The sequence below is a fragment of the Poromitra crassiceps genome, assembly GCF_964638095.1.
Source record: "Poromitra crassiceps genome assembly, chromosome: 5".
NCBI lineage: Eukaryota > Metazoa > Chordata > Actinopteri > Beryciformes > Melamphaidae > Poromitra > Poromitra crassiceps.
The window spans coordinates 63,907,689-63,926,437 of NC_139642.1; the positions used below are offsets into that span (position 1 = coordinate 63,907,689).

The following is an 18,749-nucleotide window of genomic DNA, read 5'->3' on the forward strand; positions in this document are numbered from 1 at the left end:
TGTGTGTGTGTGTGTGTGTGTGTGTGTGTGTGTATATAGGCCTATTAGTCTGTTTTAGTTGTGATTTTTTGTGAAAATTGACAGACGTTACAAAACTGATGAGTAAGACAACAGATAGCCTATACTTTTTTTAAGATGTGCTTTACTGTTTATTTATCTGATAAAACAAAACCCAGAAGAACCCAGATTTGTTAACAACAAAAATATAACTGAATATATTGGGTGTCAACTATTACAATAAACTCAATTGAGAGGCATATTTTTTGCTGGCATGTGACTTTTTCGTAGGCTATTATATTTTATTTCATATCACACGTGTACATTGTCAATTTAATGCTTTAAAAAAAGTAGTTTGGACTACTTTTTCAGCTTGTCATTTCCTAAACTAGCCTACATTTTTCCCAGAGTAGCTTTGCATAGTTCGAAATATACGGATTTTTAATGAATGCTGCATTGCAGACATGGATTGACAGACTACCAGGTGCATTGTGTGAGTAAGCAGTTATTATTTCATAATTATTTTGCATTATCTAATTAATTTAGGCTATGTTTAACATTAAGGTAGTCTTCTAGTTTGAGGGAGGGTGCCCTCTAGTGGCCAGCCGCCTCTCCTAGTCCATGGCGGACTCCAGAAACTAATGGCTACTAGTCGTCGTCCGTGCATGGTGTCCATGGTGGTGCACGTCCTCTCGGAAATCGGGATTATATAAGTCTTTATGAAGATTATCTGTTTCAGTGTGTGGATCACATAATGACAGCTGCTCCACTGTGTGTTAAACTTTATAAGGCTAGTTGCCTCCTTTCTATATTGCACTGGTATAGCTCAGTGGTTACTTCGTTCCTCTATCTTCCTGAAGATTACAGATCTCCCTCCCTACATGGGATCGAACCACGGGCGCTGTCCAGTGTTTTCTCTCTTTCTGATCCCAAGTTAACTGCCAACAGACTGTCTGCTCTGCTGCCATTAACTTCAATTAAATAGCTCCATTAGCTGAAGCTTTCTGAGTGGGGTGATAAAAAAACAAACATGAATCATTCGTAGGCCTAATCATAAACTAGTGAACAACCATATCAGTTTAGACCATGTTGTTGGCCCATGTAGCCTAGTCTCAGGGATTGGAACTACATGCTGTTTTAGACGTCGTACTGGGTCTGAGTTAATCTCTCTAGTCTACCATATCACACGATTTAGCCTACAGGAATTTCTCACAATCAGACCTTCAGATATTCAACATAGCTATAATAAAGGTTCAACAGTGCCTCCTCTCCCTGACTGCAGGGTTTACAACATCACAGATAATTTAGGCACAGCTAAATCACAACTCTGGTCATAACCTTCAAAATAATAACAATAATGATAATAATGATGATTATGATGATAATAATAATACTGTGTGTGTGTGTGTGTGTGTGTGTGTGTGTGTGTGTGTGTGTGTGTGTGTGTGTGTGTGTGTGTGTGTGTGTGTGTGTGTATACATACATACATACATATAGATAGATAGATAGATAGATAGATAGATAGATAGATAGATAGATAGATAGATAGATAGATATAAAAATTATATACCGGTATGTATGTATGCATATATATATATATATATATATAATATATTATATATATATATATATATATATATATATATATATATATATATATATATATATATATATATATATATATATATATATATAATATATATATAATATATATAATTTTTTTAACAGACATTGTGCTAGTGGCAGGCGCAGACCGGCGCAGACAGTCAGATTTGCCCGTTCTCTGTTGGAATTTTAAACTGATCCAGAACCCGTCTACTGGATTTTCTGTCGCGCATGCGCACAGCAGACGGCAGGGTCTGTTGACAAATATCGGAGGAGGGAGCAGTGCGCTGTAAGTAGATCTTTGTTTGCAATATATTCGCCATAACTGAACGCTGTTTGAAAGGTAGCTCATTAGATATGCGTTTTACAGCATATCCGTCAGCTAGGCTATGATACAGCGGGCACAAAGCTAGGCTAAATAACAGTGCTTTGTTGAACATCTGTAGAAACCGCTGGGCCGAGTAGCATTGTATGGGATACTGTATAGTAGCAGGCAGCAAGCTAGGACCTGTGTCAAACGTGCCATAATAAAACAGTTCACTCCCGCTATGCATTTTCAAAATAAAACATTTCTTGACGAACATATTGTCTTATGAGCAACATAATGTGCCAATTTTACAATAGGCTTAAAAGAATGCATCTGTAGTCAATTCAAATGCACGTCCAAAACATCATTTTCACGGCACATACAACCATTATGTTTTTTTTGTATGCGCCAATTTTATTTTGAAGGTAAAAGTGCTACTTTTCCGGTATAATTCACAGTTTGACGTGACCGAGCTCCGAGACTCCCTGCATCGCCTGTTCAGTAATAATAACCAACCAACATCTACTACACTAGTGTAGTATTTAGCCTTTGCTTCAGGCCCACTGTCTTCATAAATCCTGACGACAAACAATATGCTTTTGTCGTGACTCGCGAGCAGTCATTTCTCAAAGTTTCTTCACAAAAGGTTTATTGCGACAGCTTGTAAACTCAGAATGGAGAAGTTGTTTATCTGAATAGGACTCTGTCTTGTCTTGTTTATGTTTGAACTTTTTGTAACTTGTTTGTATTGTTGAATTTGAATGATTTGTGTCTTGTAAGCCCAGACGGGCTGGGCACCATGAATTTTGAAGGTAAATTCATGGTGCATGACACAGAAATAAATCTATCTATCTATCTATCTATCTATCTATCTATCTATCTATCTATCTATCTATCTATCTATCTTCTCTTTTCTCTTTTCAAACCTCTGAACTTCTTGAACAGTCTGGCTGTGGGAGTGAGTGAAGGCGGTCTCCTCAACCAAGACTCTCAGCAGAGATGAAGAGGTTAGTAGGTTGTATGGGGGTGTAGTGGTAAATATAGAGCTGGCTAAAATATCCAAGGTGAGTAGTTTACTACTACTTTACTACTTCCCTTCATTGATTGATACAGTTGATCATGAAAATAGGCAAGTAAACTCTCTGCCTCATTTCAAAGAAGCGGGTAAACTGTGTTTACTTTACCCTCCACTACACCCTTGTAACGTAACGTAGCTAATGACAGAAATCCATTGATACCCAGCAAACATGTTCACCTTGTATTACCGTGGGTAGCCCGTCAAACCCAGACGTATTGTCTTGGTCGAAAAACATCCAAAATGGAAGTCCCTCCCAGAGACGTCAAGCATGTCCGTGCCCACATCAGAATATGTCACTCCCACAATTAGGCCCATATGTGATGCTAATGTACTTTGTATGCACTCGTACAGCACTAGCGTCACACTCACTTCCATAAGGCAGTAGGGGGGGGAAAGGCTGTTCAAAACCCTCTCCTACCCGTCTCCGATTGCAGAGCCGAATGAGCCTGTGCTGAATTTACAGCAGGGTGTGTTTGATCTCACTATCATGGTGCACCGCTTGCACGCGGCGAGCAAACAATGCAGTCACACAGAGACGGCGGCTTAGTGATCAAATCATCAAATCCAGCGCACCTGGGAAGCAAAACATGTCATGAAATACTCAAACTCCCAAGGTTCCTGTCAGCACTAGGAAGCTTCTCCTCTCCTCAATACGGCACAGGCTGTGGAAAGACTGCTTTTAAACGGTTGTTTCACGCAGCAGTATCGTTTTAACCGCCCCGGCTAAATTATTGGCTTCCGTAGGACGACTGTTATATCTTCAGATCTGCAATCGGATGTTGGAGACGGGTAGGAGAGCATTTTGAACAGTCGTTCCCCCCCTATTGCCTTAGTGGCCATCACACCATACGCCGAAGCAATGCTCAACCTAAGCTCAACCTACGCGGCGGAACCCACGAGTTTCATTTAGGCGTCCTTGTTAACAGGAGAGGCCGTTCACACCACCCGGGCGTGTGTCACGCTGAAGCCACGCTGAAGCCACGCTCACGCCTTGCTCAAGCGAGCGTTCAGGATTCAGTCCTATTTTCCAAGCGTGACGCGTGAAGCTTGAAGCTGCCACGCAGGAAGTGAATGGAGGAGGGGGGAGGGGCCCGGTGGAGCAGCGCCGAGCCAGGCGCTGAGGAAAGGAGAGTGTCTGGTGTGAACGGTTACACGTGAGCTCACATTCAGCGTGAGTCAAGTGTCAGTTGAAGTGATATATACACATATGGGGCTATCCCACAATGTGTATATTCAGCTATTCTGCTAAAACGATGTGCACAGTGTGCATTCAGTGCAGTGTTACATAGTCTACGGTATGTCCACATTTAATGATTTTTGCAGCATAAAAAACAATAAAAAGCATGGCCGCGAGCCGGACCATGTTATAGCGCTGTACTTGAAATTACTGTGTGTGCAGTTACTGTCCGCCCTCTGCCGATCTGGGGAGAGCCGTAGACTAGCACCATGCTTCCTCCAACACATGCGCAGTGGCCAGCCGCTTCTTCTTCACCTGACAGTGGGGAGCTTCACCGACAGGACGTACTGTAGCAGACACAGCCAATCGTGCCTGTACGGACGCCTGACCAAGCCGGAGGTAAGACGGGGGTGCGAACCTGCGACCCTCGTGTTGGATAGGCAGGGAATCTAACGCTACACTACCCGGTTCGCCCTTAAACGCGTTTTCATACCTAACCAAACCCAATAAACACTTTCTAGCCGGCTGCGAGCGACGGGAATTCTATAGTCGGGGTGACGTCAACGTCTGGCCTCTATGTTTGCTGGGTAAAGTAGGCTGATGTTGCTGTAACCACTGACCGCTTTATCCAGCATGACCCCCTGTTTCTCTGTCTGCAGTCAACAGAAGAGCCCTGACCCAGATGGGAGTATGCCTGTCATTGAGGAAGGTAAAAACCGTTTGTCAAGTGCATGACACACACTCTCTTGAAATGGCTGTTTTTAATGAATACAATCTCAAACATGGCCTAAAATAGTGGTTCTCAAACTTGTTCACTAGAAATTAAATTAGACCACGGACCCACTTTTAAGAAGTTGTGCCAGGGTCTAGCCTGGTAAACCATCCGGTCATGTGAACTCTCATTCTGTTTCATTCTGCTTCTGCGTTGGTTCCATTTCCAGTGTGTTTGCACTGGGGGATATCTTAAATAATCACTAATACTATTTTCCTTCTAGGCTGTCTAAAAGATGTTTTCTTGAATGTCGATTCTTGTTTCCCACCTTAGAAAGTTGCTTTCTGTCTGGGTTTGTGCTCTTGCAGGGTCGGTAGCCACAGCAGAGGACCCAGCAGCTATTGCCACCATTCAGTCTGCGGCCACCTTCTCTGATCAACCCATCAAATATCTGTTCAAGACGGAAGGAGCGGGCGGCCAGGTAGGGACTAGACCCAAAGTCTTTCTTCCACTATCATCTGGCAATGTTCTCAGAACTAATGCACACCTTCAGTTTCTTGTGGACAACTGTGTAGGAGAAGAAGTCCATAGGCAAGAGAAGAGAGGATTCCTGCACACTGTCCCTTACTTGCGATAAACTTTTATTATTACCGTATATACAACGTTTTGGTCCTTAGACCTTCATCAGGTAAAATGTTTTTTACCTGAAGGTCCTAAGGACCGAAACCTATATAATAGAAGTGCTACATTTTATTTGATCTTTTACATTTTCATGCCTCCGCTCGGCGATAGCTGTGGCTGGAGGCATGATGTTTTCGGGTTGTCCATCCGTACGTACATCGGTCCGATTCTTATTAACGCGACATCTCAGGAACGCTTTGATGGAATTGCTTCAAATTTAGCTCAAATGTCCACTTGGACTCAAGGATGAACTGAATAGATTTTGGTGGTCAAAGTTCAAGGTCACTGTGACCTCATGACATTTTCATGCTCGTTAATGCGATATCTCCTGAACGCCTTGACGAAATTTCTTCAAATTGATCTCAAACATCAGCTTGGACTCAAGGATTAACTGATTACATTTTGGTGGACAAAGGTCAAAGTTCAAGGTCACTGTGGCCGTCTGTTCCATCAAGGAAGGGGGCGGGGCTAGGTAAAAGGCGCCATAGCTAGGGATAGGAACGTTGTAGAGAGTCGGCATTTGAGGGGTGGGTAGGGGGAGTGGCCAGGAGGTGCGGGTGGTGGGAAGGGGCGGGGTTAGGGAAAAGGGGCCATAGCTAGGGATAGGAAGGTCGTAGAGGGTCGGGGTTTGGAGAGGACTTTTCCACCACTATAACACATTACCTCCCAGTATCAAAGCTGCAGTGTCCTTGTACTTAGCAACTTCAGCATCTGAAGCACGTAATTCTTCATTTGCCAGTCGGTGTCAATATGATGACAAGTCACAGTTACAGTACATAGGCTTCTGTTGTACACAACGTCCACCCATCTGTAGTGAATTTGATAGCGACTTGTTCTGCATTCATTAACTCACGTTATCCTCTTTAACCTGATTGTACAGACTCGGTATGCAAGTTGCACTGAAGTGCTGCTATCTCGATCGCATTACATATTTTGGCTCCAGAGTAGGCCTGTCGTCTTTACAAATGAAATGTGAAATGGCCGTCGTGATGATCATGTGATGATCATGTGATGATCATGTGATGATCATCACATGATCATGTGATGATCATGTGATGATCATCACATGATCATGTGATGATCATCGCAGCATGCGGTTCGTCCATTTTCCCGTCTTTTGTTTTCCGAAATCCAAAATATTTCCACACCGAGTGGGGACCTTATACCCTCTCCCTGCAGAAACGAAAGAGGACGTGCACTTCGTCAGAAATGGTGACGCACAGAGGCAGACGTGGCGTGGATTTCAAAATAAAAGAAGATATATAATGTTTATTTTTTATGGCACCGTCATAGCGATTCATATTGATGTTTTCACTGTGCATCGATGCAATCGGATCGTTGACCATTGAATGGATGTATTTGTGACACCCCCTATCGCCCACACACCTGCTACTTTTATCCTTAATCTTGCCATTCACCCAACCAGTGCAAGGTCTGGTGCTTAGTGCCCTAGTGTCTACAAAAATAAAATGCAATAAATGTAAAAAGTAACAAATGATCATAATGAAATAACCAAACTAATGAAATAGCTTCTACAGTATGTCTGTCACCTTAATGGTAATACGGGTTGGTCTTGTGTTGTGTGTTGTATCCCAGGTGACCTACAGAGTGATCCAGCTGTCAGATGGGCAGTTGGAGGCTCAGACAGACGGAGCTGCAGCTGTCAGTCTGGTCACTGGATTCCCTGCAACCACTCAGACTGTCACACAGGTGAGGAGAGGACTCAGCCAGAGCTTGAAAGGAGAGTTTCTGTATTTTTCAACCTGGACCATATTTTCCTAATTTGTAGTGTTTAACTAGAAAATGTGAGCAGACATTTTTCAAAAATGGTGCAATATTGACCAAGATCGCAGCCACTTTGCGCGCATGCCCCTCCTTCCTCGGCATCCTGCACGTACGTCCACTAAACAAGCTTATTTTTCCAACGGAGTCAAGCTCAGATTGTTATTGTAAAATAGAGAGAGAAAATGAGCGATTGTAACGTTATTTATTACCTTGCTGCAGCGTGTTCACCCAGTCTCTCTGCCTGCCCAGCTCTTCAGTTTGTCTCCACATGACATTACTTCGGCTCAAATGAATATGGGCGGCCATCGAATTCAAATGCGTCGTCCATATTCTTGAAATCTGCGAAAAATATTCAGCCATAACTTCCAAAATCTTTCAGCTACGCTTTCTGTTACTCCAAGCGAAACATGGCAGCTCCCAGCTTGCCCCACCACAGCTTGGTTCGTCACCTCTCGGCCACCCTACTTAGTTGAAGCTTCTAACCGTATTAACTAAGTGCGTCTGTGTGTTTGGTGTCAGGCTGTGTTCTCACAGTCGGAGGGAGTGGAGGGAGATGGTGCTGCAGAGACTCAGTACACCTACTACCCCGCCACCATCGCCGCTGACGCCGCCACCATGCTCGGCACAGCCCCGCCCTCTGACACGCTGCTTGGCCAGACCACGCCCACAGGTGAGGCCCCGCCCTCTGACACGCTGCTTAGCCAGACCACACCCACAGGTGAGGAGCCCCGCCCTCTGACACGCTGCTTAGCCAGACCACGCCCACAGGTGAGGTGCCCCGCCCTCTGACACGCTGCTTGGCCAGACCACGCCCACAGGTGAGGAGCCCCGCCCTCTGACACGCTGCTTAGCCAGACCACGCCCACAGGTGAGGAGCAGGCTCCTGCTGAGGCAGGGTTGGAGTTACGTGGGGGCTGAGCTCCTATAAGTCAGTGTCTGAGCCCCCATGAAAGCAGGGAAATCATACATCTGTGGGGCGTCGCTATACCAACAACGATTATTTTAATCACAAATAATGCACTTTTTCGATGTAATGAGTAATCTATTAGCCCATTACATTCAAGGAATCAAGGAGACGTTATTGTCATATGTAGCACGCTACAAGGACAGTTAAAAGCCCCGGGCCACCAACTTTGCTGATAACACATCAAGTCGTTGTATAAAGTGCAGAATCGGCCAGACTATTTGGTGTTCATGACCCGTATGGCTTGTGGGAAGAAACTCTTCCTCAGCTGCTCAGTTTTAGTTTAGGGGCAGCAGAGACGTCGGCTGGAGGGAAGCCACTCAGTGTCTTTAATGATCCTGTTCACTCTGGAACTACACCTCCTGGTGTAGATGTCCTCAAGCGAGGGCAGAGCAGTCCTGGTGATATGCTGCACTCCGCACACCTCACTCACCACCCTGTGCAGTGCCTCCTTATCCTGGGAGGAGCAGTTTCCAAACCAGACTGTGATACATCCACACAGCACCGACTCCATCGTGGCAGTGTAGAAAGATTTTTGCAGCGCTGAGGATATTTAGATGAGCACCTATTTGGGTGTCGATGTTTGGAGTGATGAGCAGTGAATTCTCTGTCTGTCTGTCTGTCTGTCTGTCTGTCTGTCTGTCTGTCTGTCTGTCTGCCTGCCTGTCTGTCTGTCTGTCTGTCTGTCTGTCTGTCTGGCTGTCTGGCTCTCTCTCTCTCTCATAACCGACTGCACATGACAATAGGCTGCATGTGTGTGAGAAAGTGTTGGACTACGTAATGAGCAGTGAAGTCCCTATTTGCCGACAACCCCCCATCCCCCGCCTCTAAAATTAGCTATTTTAGAGACCCCCACAAATCTCAGATTATAACTCGAATCCTGAGCTGAGGGCTACTTGCCTGGTCCAGATCTTCCAATCCGCCCACTCCACTGAGTTGACTTTTGGCTGCTTCTGGTCTGACATCATCAAATGCAAATGAATTTTCCTCGGTTGACAGAATGGGTAGCCAATGAGCGCCGAGCGGTACTAACGATTAGCCAATCAGCATCAATTCACTGTGCAACGGGCAGAACTAATGCCGTTGTCAAGTGGTTTGAAGGCATTTATTCAAAGGGGAGATTTTGTTTTGCGTTGCGTTAACGGACAGGTGGAGCCATTGGTCTCTTGTGATTGGTTGACAGGTGGAGCCATTGGTCTCTTGTGATTGGTTGACAGGTGGAGCCATTTGTCTCTTGTGATTGGTTGGGGAAGATGGAATTCCCCTCATGGTTAAACAGCAGGCAGTCTCAGACTAGAAGATGGAAATGGAGTGTAACAAGTTGACAATTAAGTCTGATATCAGGCTAGAGAGTTGCAGTACATGCCACATTTATCCACAAGGGGGAAGCAAAGCCTGTTTAAACATGGCTGCTGTAGAGCAGGTGTTTTCAAAGTGGGGGGGCTCTAAACAGTATCAGGGGAGGCTCAGTGAATGGAAGTGGAAAAAATATGACATTAGTTATTACGTGGTTATGAAAAGGAGATCACATGGAATAGCCTAAATGTGTGTGATTTGGTTAAAGAGATAGTTCAGAGATACGTCGTTTGGGGGGGATTTGACTGTTTTTCCCAGTCTGAACCTAGAACATGCCTTCAGACAGACCTTCTTCATGTATGAAGTCTGAAGTCTGTCAAACAGCAATATCAGGCTTTCTTGGCTCGATTGTTGAGTGGCAATGTGAGTGTGTGTATCCCTTTAAAGGGTCTTAAAGGGATACACACACAAATGAGGGATACACACGCAAATGCTGCATCAGGTATCAGTGGGTTAAAAGAGGGACATGATCATTCTTGCCCATTCTTCTCCTCAGTTGACACCTTTGTTTTACAGGGCAGCTCTATGTGATGATGTCACCCCAGGAAGTTTTGACAGCCAATCAGAGGACACTCGCACCTCGCACACAGCCATACTCACCGTAAGTACAGTACATTACAGTTTGAAGAGAATCACAGTAATGCTGGAATTTAATTGACAAAAGATGCTAACATCTTCCTTGATTCTCTTATAGAAAAGCGTCTCCGAGGGGTTCCAGAGACGACAAGCGGCGAGCCCAGCACAACGAAGGTTAGCACTCGAACGCACTGGTAGAAGTAGAAGACATGTTCTAGTCTTTTTCAGGTTTACGCTTGTTGCTAAACGGAGCGTTTTGTCCGATAGTTGAGCGCCGACGCAGAGACAAGATCAACAACTGGATCGTGCAGCTGTCCAAGGTCATCCCAGACTGTAACGTGGACTACACCAAGACGGGCCAGGTGAGTACCAAGCTGCCAATCCATCTCTGGGGGAAACTGTTTTCAATACGTGAAAAACTGGAACTCAACTCGGCCAGCCACGCCCTTTATGCTAATTCTTCCTGTTATCTGGATTTTCTTTGACCATATTTGACCAAATTTTCATACAAATTGAGAATATGTCTTGAGAGATTACGTGCGTACTGATTCGGCTCTAGGCGGAGTGGAGTTTGTGTTCATGGCACACTCCAGGCTGCCCCTGAACTAGACAAGAAGGATTCATCCAGTGAAGCTATGTCACTTTCCTCTTTAGACATATTATCTGTGAATAGTGTGTGTCCCCAAAAGTGCAAAACCGCACCCTTAAAACACTGCGGGGAGGAAAAGATATCAATATAGATATTTAGTCTATTTGGGAACAGGACAATTTCTATTTGTTTTTGTTTCGTCTAACCTTTTGCGCCCTTGTGTGTTTTGTTCCAGAGTAAAGGAGGGATCTTGTCCAAAGCCTGCGACTACATCAAGGAGCTCAGACAGAGCAACCTGAAGCTAGGGGAAGATAGTGGCACTCTGGATCATCTCAGGATTGACAACCAGCTACTAAGACAGGAGGTACCTCACCATGCTCACAATCAGCTTTAATCAGCTGATTGTTTCACTATGGGTGTCTTCATAAATTCATTCTGAAATAGTCAGAGCATCATCTGAACTGTTGTTCACAAATTGAGTTTGAGTTTCAGAGCAGGGGGGGCGGATAATGATTTGGGGGCTGCAGGTAAAGTCTGTCTTGGATTATTTTCACACTTTCATTCAGGAACACTTTAGTGATAGATTTAACCATTTATTGCACAAATGGAAATTGTTTGTTGTTTGGCACTTGGCGCTTTACAGAAGACTAGTGCAGATCCGACAAACGGTTCTCGAGATACGCGAAGAACAGGCATACAGAAGTCGATTGGACGGACAGTCCTGGAGATACAGTATGTGAAAGCTGTGATCTTATTGGTTGAAAACCGCTTTTTGTGTTGCCAGTAGGTGGCGCTATGCCAAATTGCACAGAATTCAGCTCCCTGCACTCCATTGAGTCCTACTAAGCGCACTCCCCGAGTTTGAAGTCGATCAGATGAATGGCTATAAACGACACACAACCACACAACTCACATCCTCTCTCTCTGGGAAATTGGTCACGATGTTCTTTGTGATTTTCACAAAGTTATACATCAAGGACAGGCTGATAAAAATAGCGGGGACACGTTCATTCATTTCAATCGAGCGAAAACCAAAACAAGGAAGTCAAGCGCATGTGCCGTCTATATAGCCAATCAGACTTGCACGACACTATGTGACGTAGTCGGCGACACTAGACATCTCACTAGGTAGCAGACACTGCTGCTCGCCGACACTTGAAAGTGTCGACTTTCTTTATTATCAGCCAACCGGCAAAGACAGCAGCAGCAGACCAACGCAACTTACACTCACATGTGCTTGTCTGAACCCAGAGCAGTGCCACCACCACAACGTTCCCCCGAGACACACACACACCCGGGTGGAACCAACATTACAAAACCCTACGACCCAACAATAATAATAACACAATTAACAGTAGCAGTGACAACTACATAATAATCCAAATACCAAATTAAAGTGCATTAATAATTAGACATAAAACAGACCATACAAAATAAATGAAATGCAATAACTCAGATTACACACTATCTGTTGCTATAGTCAGCACTGTGTTATCTGTTGCTATAGTCAGCACTGTGTTATCTGCAGTGTTGGGGGTAACTCATTACAAAAGTAACATATTACATGTATTACTTTTAGCAGTAACTCGGTAATATAACTTATTACCTATAGGATTTCAGTAATATTATACCAGTTACTTTGTCAAGTAACTCAAGTTACAAATTGAGTTACATTTTATTAAATCAAAGCACATATTTAAAAAAGATACAATAATTTCCTAATCAAACTGTTTTATGCAAATAACCACTATAGATGACAATAACAAAGGAAAATAATAACATTTAGAATTTTGGATTGTTCACACTGACTTCAAGGCGGTTGAAATTATTTTTCGGGATGGTCCCGGGGTGGTGATGTCATTCTGCTGCTGCTGTTGTTTTTGTTAAAAGTAATGCAAAAGTAGTGTAATAAGTAACAAGTTACTCTACACAGAAAGTAATATTGTAATGTAACTTATTACTTTCAAATAAAAGTAACTAGTAATATGTAGTCTATTACATTTTGAAAGTAACTTGCCCAACACTGGTTATCTGTTGCTCAGGTGGAAGACTGGAAGTCTAAGAACCAGATCCTGAGGAACCTGCTGCGACAGCACGGCATTGTGGGATCATCCAGCACAGAGCCCCAGTGAGACGTCTGACATGACAATGGGTATCTGATGACAAACACATATGGACCAAAACAGTACTTGAAATGCTTTCAGATACTTTATACCATGTGATTTAGTGTGCATGAGATAGGGTAAATAACCCAATATTCTCATAAATATTTAAATCCAGCTACTTTGCTAAGTGAGACTCTTAAAGATTTTTTTAAAGCATTGAAATACTGTTTAAGTCCTTTGCCTGATGAAGACAACCCAATCATAATGACATTTTGGACTTGAAATGAGGGGGCAAGCGTTGAACTTTGAGAAGCCAGAAATCAGTTTTGTGATGCCCTCATTGATAAGAGAACTGCCTCCCTCAACACACTTGCCATCAACATTCAATAAGCTCTCAAACTTTTCATTCATGTACATTTCTTTTACCTTTTCGGTACTGTGCTGCGCTGTATCAAATGCACTCATGTTGAAGTCTCCAAGACATTTTATTCACTCTTTGACTAGTTTTCATCTTTTATCTATTTCATTTTGACCAGATGATACCAGTTATGTCATCCAGTTAATATTTCAGCTCTTTTTGCTTTGTATTTTTGTCTTTCCATTAAGCCTAACTGGAGATAAGGACAATTACATTGCAACAATGTAACTAACTAAATGAACAGGAGTTGGTAAGCATTGCATTGTATCTAGCCTATATGTCTTTATAATAATAATAAAATAAAATAAATCATACTGTATGTCATCTGCTTTGATTTGTGTGATGTTGGGGACGACTCTCCCTCAACAAACCTACCATCAACATTCAATAAGCTCTCAAACTTTTCGGGTACTGTGCTTTGCTGTATCAAATGCACTCATGTTGAAGTCTCCAATTATCAGGTCGTCACTCAAGGAATAGGAATTATTTGGTGTACGTTTGATGTTTACAATTTTCTTTCTGTATTTTTGGCATACTGTATGACATATTGCAGATGAACAACTGTGCCTCTGAAATTGGTAGAATAGAATGAAAATGATGAGAAAATAGACAGCCTTCCAAGTTCCCTGGTATAAGTTGTTGATGTTTGAGAATTCCTTTGTATGTGTCATCTTACATAGGCCTATTGATACACTGTGTAAAGACATCTTGGAAGTGTCCTTGAAATTCCTACATGTTCCTCCTTGAATGCAGTGTTTATTTCCACCTCTGTACTTTGTATTAGTCAATTTTGTATTTTTTTTTACATGTTCAACAAATAATAGTTTTATTTAGAAGGTTATGACCGGAAGTGACACTTGGAATTTCCGAAATACAGGATTGTACAGCGGAACGACCCGCCCTACTCTTCCTCTAATTGGCTTACCCTGATATTTTACCCTAACCTTAACCAATCATCACTCACCATTTCATTTAATTTATTTATTTCACAGGGACAGTGCATATTGATAAACAGTGCATGTTAAAAACACCGTAAATATGCCAGATTTAGCCAGGAGGCTGGTTTCCATCTGTGGTCCCTGGCCAGGTGTGAAGCTGGCAGCCTAAAATCAAGAAACCAGTTTTAAAACAATAGACCTGCATTAAGGCTTATCAATCATAGTCAAGATCAAACACACCCACATAAGCTGGACAGGACACACACATGGTCAAGATCAAACACACCCACATAAGCTGGACAGGACACACACATGGTCAAGATCAAACACACCCACATAAGCTGGACAGGACACACACATGGTCAAGATCAAACACACCCACATAAGCTGGACAGGGCACACACATGGTCAAGATCAAACACACCCACATAAGCTGGACAGGACACACACATGGGCAGTCATAAAGCAGTGAATTAGGGTTCAGCAACAGGACAACACAGCACTACAGTCACAGACCTGCAGACATAAGCACTACTGACATAGACAGACAAGCACTACTGACATAGACAGACATAAGCACTACTGACATAGGCATAAGCAACACAGTAGCACTACAGCAGACATAAGCACTATTGACATAGACAGACATAAGCAGCAGTACAGTAGCACTACAGCAGACATAAGCACTATTGACATAGACAGACATAAGCAGCAGTACAGTAGCACTACAGCAGACATAAGCAACAGGACAACAGTTATAGCAGCACTACTGACATACTGTAGGCAAAGACAGGCGGCAGGACAACAGCAGCACCACATAAGCACTATAAGCAGAGACAGACATGAGCAACAGATAACACCAGTGTTGGGCGTAACTCATTACAAAAGTAACATTACTTTTAGCAGTAACTCTGTAATATAACATTACTTATAGGATTTCAGTAATATTATACCAGTTACTTTGTCAAGTAACTCAAGTTACAAATTGAGTTACATTTTATTTCCTAATCAAACTGTTTTTATTCAAATAACCAGTAACCACTATAGATGACCATAACGTAGGAAAATAATATTTAGAATTTTGGATGGTTTACACTGACTTCAAGGCGGTTGAAATTATTTTTCGGGATGTTCCGGGGCGGCGATGTCATTCTGCTGATGCTGTTCTTTTGGTAAAAGTAATGCAAAAGTAGTGTAATAAGTAACGAGTTACTCTACACAAAGTAATATTGTAAAGTAAGAATTGTGAAGAATAAAGGAGAAGAGGATAGCACTCCGAGTTAAACTTTTATTGCCTGCAAACGGTTCGGGCTATTACCCTTCATCAGTGCAGTAGGTTTGCTTGGTTGGAAGCAGCACTAGCACTGCAGCAGGTGCTCCTGCCTCCTGCAGAGCTGGAGGTGGTGTTGAACTCATCAAAATCAGGAACCTTCATAAAGTGAAACATGCAGGCTATATGTTTATTGCTCTCACATTGTAGGATATCTTCTATCTTTGGTTCACAGGGGATTGAACATCATGGTATGCATCGTTGAGAATGCAGAGAGGACACAGTTGTTCCGTTTAAGCCATTTTATTTTGTGCTGCACACTTTGATGGAGCAGTGAGCTGATGAGGCTTGACGGTTTGTTTTTCTAAAATGATAAACAGAAAAACAGACAAGTTACAATCCAATTAACAAACAATTAAGCACCAAATTAACATACACATGAGCTCAAAAAGGGAGTGAGGGGTAGACCTATACCCATACTGGGATTAGTGCTAAACAATAGTGAAACATTTAACATAAAACATTTAGGATTCCACATGGTTATATGTAGCAGCATTTCCTCAAGCACTACAATTAATGTAAATAGCAGGTGCACTCCGGATTACACACAACATTATATCTGTAGTCTCAAAGCAAGCACGAATAAGGGAAATTATAACATTTGCCAAAACAGTCAAACATTAAATCCCAAATTCCACAAATAACCAATATATGACAACATAAAGAAAGACATAACTCACTTGTCACATAACCATAGGGTTCATGTCTGAGCTGAGCCGAGCTGCTCTCACATGTCATGTGGGCCCTGTTGCTGTGATGCTGCCAGCCAAAACAAAGGAGGGAGGGAGGGGGAGGGATATATAGACTCAGGAGGTAATTGATTAATGAATGAACTCAGGTGAGGGGGAGGGATATATAGACTCAGGAGGTAATTGATTAGTGAATGAACTCAGGTGAGGGGGGGGGGGGTATATAGACTCAGGAGGTAATTGATTAGTGAATGAACTCAGGTGAGGGGGGGGGGGGTATATAGACTCAGGAGGTAATTGATTAGTGAATGAACTCAGGTGAGGGGGGGGGTATATAGACTCAGGAGGTCATTGATTAGTGAATGAACTCAGGTGAGGGGGGGGGGATATATAGACTCAGGAGGTCATTGATTAGTGAATGAACTCAGGTGAGGGGGGGGGTATATAGACTCAGGAGGTAATTGATTAGTGAATGAACTCAGGTGAGGGGGGGGGTATATAGACTCAGGAGGTAATTGATTAGTGAATGAACTCAGGTGAGGGGGGGATATATAGACTCAGGAGGTAATTGATTAATGAATGAACTCAGGTGAGGGGGGGGATATATAGACTCAGGAGGTAATTGATTAGTGAATGAACTCAGGTGAGGGGGGGGATATATAGACTCAGGAGGTAATTGATTAATGAATGAACTCAGGTGAGGGGGGGGGATATATAGACTCAGGAGGTAATTGATTAGTGAATGAACTCAGGTGAGGGGGGGGGATATATAGACTCAGGAGGTAATTGATTAATGAATGAACTCAGGTGAGGGGGGGGGATATATAGACTCAGGAGGTAATTGATTAGTGAATGAACTCAGGTGAGGGGGGGGGATATATAGACTCAGGAGGTAATTGATTAGTGAATGAACTCAGGTGAGGGGGGGGGTATATAGACTCAGGAGGTAATTGATTAGTGAATGAACTCAGGTGAGGGAGGGGATATATAGACTCAGGAGGTAATTGATTAGTGAATGAACTCAGGTGAGGGGGGGGGATATATAGACTCAGGAGGTAATTGATTAATGAATGAACTCAGGTGAGGGGGGGGGATATATAGACTCAGGAGGTAATTGATTAGTGAATGAACTCAGGTGAGGGGGGGGGATATATAGACTCAGGAGGTAATTGATTAGTGAATGAACTCAGGTGAGGGGGGGGGGTATATAGACTCAGGAGGTAATTGATTAATGAATGAACTCAGGTGAGGGGGGGGTATATAGACTCAGGAGGTAATTGATTAATGAATGAACTCAGGTGAGGGGGGGGGTATATAGACTCAGGAGGTAATTGATTAGTGAATGAACTCAGGTGAGAGGGGGGATATATAGACTCAGGAGGTAATTGATTAGTGAATGAACTCAGGTGAGGGGGGGGATATATAGACTCAGGAGGTAATTGATTAGTGAATGAACTCAGGTGAGAGGGGGGATATATAGACTCAGGAGGTAATTGATTAGTGAATGAACTCAGGTGAGAGGGGGGATATATAGACTCAGGAGGTAATTGATTAGTGAATGAACTCAGGTGAGGGGGGGGGGGTATATAGACTCAGGAGGTAATTGATTAGTGAATGAACTCAGGTGAGGGGGGGGATATATAGACTCAGGAGGTAATTGATTAGTGAATGAACTCAGGTGAGGGGGGGGGGGTATATAGACTCAGGAGGTAATTGATTAGTGAATGAACTCAGGTGAGGAGGGGGGATATATAGACTCAGGAGGTAATTGATTAATGAATGAACTCAGGTAAGGATGACGATGTCATGGCATGAGTGAGAACTGGGTGAAAGGTCACTCCATAGTATGGCTCTATTTCACACACATTAATGTGCTGTGTGAGATTATCAGTAGGATTGCACAATACAGTTTAAAGTGGAGATGAAGCAGTTTGATAGTTTGTATTTGCATTTCACCTCAGACAAGACAGGACACTGCATTCTTCCTTAAATGAAGTTTGCTGTGAAGCTTTTGTACAGAGGCATGTTTTTGTTTTTATGTCTTCATATTATACTTGCAGTTATCTAGGAAATGTTGAATTCTATTAGTGAACAAATAAGTAATGTAACGTCACGTTAGCATTATATTCACTAAATCTTGCTTCAAACAACATTTTTCACATTTTTCGCATGCGTGTGTCCACATGTGTTGGCCTGGCCTGGGTGGAGTCAAACTCCCGGCCTGACATGGTCCCAGTCCGTCACTGGCAGATACTGTAACAGTTTCTTCTCACTTCTCTACATGCAATATGTTTTTTCTTTCTTTCTTTCTTTCACATTTTTTGGCCTGGCTGCTGTGGCTGACCCAGTCCCCCAGCTGACAGACAGGAAGCAGTTTGAACAGGAAAGACTCATTGTGGCAGTGTGGTAAAGCTAAGACATTTTTTAAAGTTGTGATGTGAG

At 43.0% G+C, this 18,749-nt stretch overlaps 1 protein-coding gene across 2 annotated transcripts; it reads left to right on the top strand.

Annotated features, from left to right (window-relative positions):
* The first annotated feature begins 1,847 nt into the window (after nt 1–1,847).
* On the top strand, nt 1,848–13,663 carry usf1 (upstream transcription factor 1). 2 transcript variants are annotated; one of them, XM_083637007.1, is made up of 11 exons: nt 1,848–1,891; nt 2,855–2,916; nt 4,824–4,873; nt 5,245–5,357; nt 7,154–7,267; nt 7,862–8,060; nt 10,179–10,263; nt 10,357–10,412; nt 10,506–10,600; nt 11,063–11,191; nt 12,870–13,663. In XM_083637007.1, the coding sequence occupies exons 2-11, from the start codon at nt 2,909–2,911 to the stop codon at nt 12,957–12,959; spliced, it is 939 nt and encodes a 312-aa protein (XP_083493133.1). In that variant the 5' UTR covers nt 1,848–1,891; nt 2,855–2,908; the 3' UTR covers nt 12,960–13,663. The 2 variants fall into 2 exon arrangements, with proteins under 2 accessions (XP_083493133.1, XP_083493134.1); XM_083637008.1 differs by having other exon boundaries at nt 7,862–8,012.
* The last annotated feature ends 5,086 nt before the right edge of the window (nt 13,664–18,749 follow it).